The sequence below is a fragment of the Marmota marmota genome, unplaced genomic scaffold, assembly GCF_001458135.2.
Source record: "Marmota marmota marmota unplaced genomic scaffold, marMar, whole genome shotgun sequence".
In the NCBI taxonomy this organism is placed as follows: domain Eukaryota; kingdom Metazoa; phylum Chordata; class Mammalia; order Rodentia; family Sciuridae; genus Marmota; species Marmota marmota.
The window spans coordinates 30,943,927-30,950,121 of NW_025999842.1; the positions used below are offsets into that span (position 1 = coordinate 30,943,927).

General features: G+C 41.5%; 2 protein-coding genes across 2 annotated transcripts in view; one reads left to right on the forward strand and one right to left on the reverse strand.

Annotated features, from left to right (window-relative positions):
* Positions 1-333: 333 nt before the first annotated feature.
* Tube1 (tubulin epsilon 1) overlaps positions 334-6,195 on the reverse strand; it is a 32,707-nt gene continuing 26,845 nt past the window's right edge. Inside the window, exon 13 of the mRNA XM_048790620.1 lies at positions 334-1,181. Within this exon, the coding sequence (XP_048646577.1) occupies positions 1,056-1,181 (126 nt within the window). The 3' untranslated portion in view covers positions 334-1,055. The remainder of the gene's footprint in view (positions 1,182-6,195) is intronic.
* Ccn6 (cellular communication network factor 6) overlaps positions 996-6,195 on the forward strand; it is a 15,726-nt gene continuing 10,526 nt past the window's right edge. The window contains exon 1 of the mRNA XM_015497413.2: positions 996-1,127. Coding sequence (XP_015352899.2) covers positions 1,080-1,127 — 48 coding nt within the window. The 5' untranslated portion in view covers positions 996-1,079. The remainder of the gene's footprint in view (positions 1,128-6,195) is intronic.

Genomic DNA, 6,195 nt, shown 5'->3' on the forward strand with positions numbered 1-6,195 from the left:
TCAGGCCTGAGTGAGGCCTTACTTGATGTGTCTTTATATAGCTGTGACTCTGTGTTCATAGACGTGAGCAATAATCCAGGATAAGTAGGGTAACAGGACAAGGCAGGACAGGAAATGGTCCAGTAGGAAAAGAAATAGGCCCCAGGAATGCACAGGAAAGTGAATTTCACATTGGACCCACAGAAAGTCAGCTCCATTGCAGATGTAGGATCTGCAGAGACCAGGGCTGAGAAGTTGGGATGAGCAAAAGTCATACATGACCACATTGGAGGGGATGGAATGGTGGCTTTACATGTTAGAGGGGTGTGAAGGAGAAAGGAGAAAAACTTGTAATAAGTTTTTAAAACAAAACTTTAATCCAAATGACTGTTACTAGCACAAATGTTTGATCATAGGCTTGGAAAGATTGGAGTTAGCTTTACTTTTATTTGCCATGGAATTGTGGCCACAGAAAGTAGCTTTTCTCAGGCTGGGTTTTTCCTTTCCAATCATGGTCCACCTGGTGTGAGGAATGTGTTTAATGGAGAGCATGTGGAAACGTCTGAAAGTCAACAGCTGGCGAATCAGAAATGGCCTTTTAGAAATTGGTTGTTGATGGGAAGTGAGAAACCCATCAACAGGGCCAGGCTGTGATGAGGCAGGAAGTGGAGAGACCAGGCTAGCCCTCTGCTTGAGGGCAAAGGAGGAAGGAAAGCAGCCCAGAGAGGAGCTGGAGCAGGGAAATCACAGAGGAGAGGCAGAGGGCCAGGAATGGAAAGTAATGCCTCCATTTTGCCCAAGGGCAGACTCTGATCTCCGGAAAAGGGAGCACATTTACTTAAAGAAAAGCCATTGCTGGATCTGCCCTTGAATCCCTGGAGGAAAGCCCTGGCCCTCTCCTGACACACTTCATCCTAGCTGTGAAGGTATTTCTGGAAGAGACACATGAAAGTAAGCAGGGTACTGAAAGGAAAGCCAGTGTGGAAGCCAGTGCCCGGAGGTGGAGGCGGCTCCTTCAGAGAAGACAGGGAAGCTTTGTGTGTCCCCAGCATGAGGAGCCCCCACTTTCCCATCTCTCAGGCCAGCTGCATCCCAGCGACATGCAGGGGCTCCTCTGTTCCACTCTTCTCTTCACCGGGCTGGCACAGGTAAGTCCTTCCTCTTTCCCTTCCAGAGACTCTAGCCATTTCGAGTTCTTCAGGCTAAAAATAAAAAAGGAAGAAGATGGGGGAAAATTACTAGTGGGAAAATAGGGAGCCATTTTTCTCTCCAAGTAAAGTTCTGTTTGAGTGCATTAGCTTCATGAGAGAAATGTGAAACTCCTCTCCCTTTCAGGTTAAGGCACTGAAGTCTACTTTCACTATGTTTAAACAGCCCTCAACTTTATATGTTTTATCCAAGTTGAACATGCACTGTGACCCTGGGACAACGGCAGAGCTGGCGGCCACAGTGGAGTGAACACTGCCAGGCTGGGGCTCAACTTTCCAGGGTTGTTTGCAAAAAATGTGCAAAGAGCCCCTGGAAAGATGGATTTTGGCAACAACTTTTTTTCCAGTGAAGCCAGTCCTTGTTTGAAAAGAGTACTTTGGAACAAACATGTACATTTTTAAAATATTCTATTACTTTGTCTTTTCTCAATCCATGTGTTTCTCACGTTTGTGTGTGTGAAAGGGAATCGGCCCATGGAGACTTGGAAATATTTCAAGCAACAGACCAAAGGGAAGTTTAATATGAGCAATTCATTGTCTTAGTATTTTTTTTAATGAGAAGATTAAAACAAGGTGACTTATTTATTGATTCATTTACATGGTTGAGGTTGTTGGCACAGGAGACAGAGCATTTGAAATCTTCTGGTGATTTAGAAAACATGGAAATGTCTGAGATAATAACCAATTTGAGCAGTAAGCAGTAGATATATGTTGGAAAGCAAGTTGTTATACTTAGTATTGAGGGATTTAAGACTTTAAAAATATCATGAGGATATTGTCAGTGGCCTGGGTCTTGCCCACTGTCCCATAGGGGAACACTTCCCCAATGGGGGTGAGACACAGATGTCCCTCTCCTATTCCACTTTCTGAGAAAAGGCCTTTCATTATGGACTGAGCTGCTACATGTTCCTAAATAGCAAGTATTCCAATATGGAGAGATGAGTACAGTATACAAAATTTAAAAAACACAGAAAGGTGTTAAGCTTATGGTAGTAAGAAAGTATTATTTTGTGCTTCACTTCTTTGCTGTTGTGAATTTTTTAAGAGTCAGATGATATACTTACCATTTATTGAACATCAACTGTGTGCCAAGCACCGTGCTAGGCACTTTACTCATCCTAATCTGCAAAGCAACCTTACCAGGTGCATATTATCAATCCCATTTCACAGAAGAGGATTGAGGCTAGAAGAGCAAATGATAGGAAGTCTTCTACGATAATAGCTTTGCTAAAGCTCAGATCTGTTTTTGAAGTACAACCTTCCTCTTGCATTACCCTGATGACTTGTTGTCTTCAGATTTTGTTTTTGAAAACAATCAAAAAGTTTCTGAAGAAAAATATAAAATTATATCAACTTACATATTTGCTTTCCCAGTCCTTTTCATTTCTTTGATTTCTTCTTGTCTTCCTTCCTTCATTTCTTTCCTTCCTTCCTCCCTTTCTGTCTCTGTGTCTCTGTACTGGGTATTGAACCAGGGACATTATACCTCTGAACTATGTATAAAACTATAATCATTAAAAATATAAAAATATGTAAAATTATTATTAAAATATACATGCATATAAACTATAAATAAAATTATTATATTTTTTTTAGACAGGGTCTCCCTAAGTTATCCAGGGCTGGCCTCCAACTTGCCATTCTTCTATCTCAATCTCCTTAGTAGCTGGGGTTATAGGCCTGCACCACCATGTATTTCTGAAGTTACTATCTATGATAATTTTCTTAATATTTCTTCCTTTAAAAAATTTTTTTTAGTTGCAGATGAACATTTATTTAATAAATTAAATAAATACATTTATTTAATTTATTTTTATAGGGTGCTGAGGATCAAACACAGTGCCATACGTCTGAGGCAAGAGCTCTGCCACTGAGCCACAATCCCAGCCCTTAATATTTCCTGTGAGGCAAGTCTCTTAGAAACTTCTCTCAGTGTTTGTTTATCTGGAAATGTCCTTTAATTTTCCTTCATTTTTGAAAGATAGTTTCACTGGATGTGGAATTCTAGGGTGCTGGGTTGTTTTTTTCTTTTAGGATTGTCTCTGCTGGGCATTTTCTTCTCTACCCTTTCCTTCTTTTGATGAGAATTAGACCTTATTGTTATTCTCCTGCCTGTAATACTTCACTCTTTTCAGGCTACTATAACGATTTTCTCTTTATTCTTGGATTTCAACAGTGTTACCTCCTGACTCAGAGATGATCTATAAGTGCTTCAAGATATAGGCATTCTCAGATGGGCAGTTTGGGGAGTAGGTATTATATTAGGGAGCTACAAGAAGAAAAGCAGAGAGGAGAAACCTGACATAGGTAGTTTAGCAAACAGAAAGGCATAGAAGGCAAGTGTGTTGAGAGGTAGGCACGGGCCAGACCAGACAGCTCCATGCTCAGAAGTTTGGACTGCACATTGTAGACAGTAGGAAACCACCAAGGGGATTTAAAGAGAGGAGTAATATAACCAGATATGTTCTTAAGAGAGATCCCTCCAGCAGCTATGTAGGAAATACACTAGAGAAGTTATTTTGGAGGGAGGAAGACTGAATAGGAACAGCATAGTAGTGCATAGTAACAGTGAATTGGGAGAGAAAATCAGCAGGATGAGCCACTGAATGGCTGTGGGAGGTGCAGGAGAAGAAGATGACCTGAATGACTCCTATTTCCTATCTCCAAACTTGGGAGACGTCTGGGGTGAAAGGTGATGAGTTTTGGATCTGAGTTTTTCCTTAGAATATTCAGCCAGAGCTGTTTAGTAGGCAGTCAGCTACGTGGGTCTAGATCTCTGTGGAGAAGTCTAGGCTGGAAATTTAGTTTTGAGGTTATATAGGAAGGAGGCTAAAAGCAAGAGGGCGATGAGATTGCCCAGAGACTGTGTGTAGACAACAGCAGTATATTAAGATCATGAAACATGAACAAGCCTAGATTGAAATCAAACTTAGACTAAGAGGATCCTGCCCAGGAGAGTGAGAAATTGTACCAAGAGATAGGGGAGGACTGTGAGGGCCAGGGGAAATGAAAGCCAAAGGAGAGGAGAGGGATAAGAAGGAAATGTCGAAACTTTATAGAGGGTGGGGGCAGAAAGAGGAGACTGTGAACATAAGGCTACCAACCTAGCAGCTGAATCAATGGTGACCATGGCTGAATCTGTGCAAAACTGAGAAGTAGGAAAAAAAAAAAAGATTTTAGGTTGCAAATGTTTTAGGATTAGGATTTTAGTTTCATTGTTTCTACTCCCTTCTTTACTTTTGGGTTCTTTATTTATCCCTTGATCCTTCTCCAGAAGCCCAACATTGTCCCAGCTTCCTCCCTCATCAAAATCTGTTCTCAGTCTGTGGCTGGAGCTCAGTGGTAGAGCATTTGCCTAGCATGTGTGAGGCACTGGACTCGATCCTTAGCACCACATAAAAATAAATTTAAAAAAATCTATTCTCACATTGTGTGTTCAACTTTTGAAGTTTGGCTGAAGTGTTAATCTTCCTGGGGTACACTTGCTTTACTAGTTATGCAAAAGAAAAGATGAGGGTTTAATGGTGGAGTTACACACTGATACTGCCCAGTGTAGCAGTTTTTGAGGTTTTGGTTTCTGGTTCAGTCTGCCTGCCCCCAGTTCCATCAAGTAAACATTGAGAGTTACTTAGGTGAACATTTGCTGGCACTGGGCTAGATGCGGTAATCCCTACAAATGCCTTCAAGTGCCTGAGGTTGGGTAGCTGTATAGTTAGTGGAAGAGATGGGCACTCACATGGATAATTTCAGTTCAAAGACATTTATAAGGCAGGGAGGTGACAGAAAGCTTTCTGGGAGAGGTGGTACCTAAACAGAGTCTTGAAGGATAGCTAAGTTAAGAAAAAAAGTGAGATATGGTTAAGAATATCCTAGGCAGGAGAAATGGCCTCATATATTCAGGGAATTTCAGGCTCTTTGACTTTTTGTAAACTAAGGCACAGAAGAACTACAAGAAATATTGTGCTTAGGAGCTTTCAACTTTCCTGTAAGCCAGTAAGTGACTTTGGGGAGTGAGAGATAGGGAGATATCCAGAATGATTTCCACCTTCCTGGTTTGGGGATCTGAGTGGATGGCAACACCAGTCACTAAAATGGGAATTGCTAGCTAGCCACAGGGCAGTCTGTTGGGGATAGGGCAAAAATGAGGTCCTTGATGCACATTGAAGTGGATATACTCAGGAGCAGTTAATGAGTTGTAAATTTAAGTGGTCTAGGCTGGAGAAGGAGTCTCAGAGATTCAAGAATTTGGTATCAAAGCTGGTTTCCAGTGGGACTTGCACTAGGAAGCAGGGTGAGGATTGAGAGCTCAGGCTTGGGACTTGCTTGCCTGGTTGAAATCTCTCTTCTTGGTATGTGATCTAGTTTAAATAATCATCCTCAGCACCCTTACTTATAAACTGAGATATACAGTTTCTATGGCTACTGTAACAAATCACCACAAATTTGTTGTCTCATAGTTCTGGATATCTAAAGTCAACAAATGGGTCTTGTAGGACCACAATCAAGTATAGGCCGGACTGCCTTCCTTTTGGAGGCTCTGGGGGTGGGGGGGATTCATTCTTCACATTTTCCATCTTTTAAGGGCTGCCTGCCTTTCTTGGTTCACAATTTCCTTTCAGGAATGACATGACTCTAACTCTACTTCTGTTGTTGCGTCTCCTCTTCTGATTTGCCTGCCTTCCTTTTTGGATGAACTTGATTAGTGATTACATTGGGCCCACATGGGTAATCCAGGATGATACTCGCAGGACTCGCTTGATCACATTTGCAAAATCCCCTTTGTTAACACGCAAGGTAGTGTGCTGGCCGCAGCACATGCCTGTAATCCCAGCAACTTGGGAAGCTGAGATAGGAGGATCACAAGTTTGAGGTCAGCATCAGCAATTTAGTGAGGCCTAAAGCAACTTAATAAGACTCTGTATCAAAAAAAAAAAAAAATGGGCTGGGGATGTGCCTCTAAGTTCAATCCCTAGTCAAAAAAAAAAAAAAAAAAAAAAAAAAAAAAAAA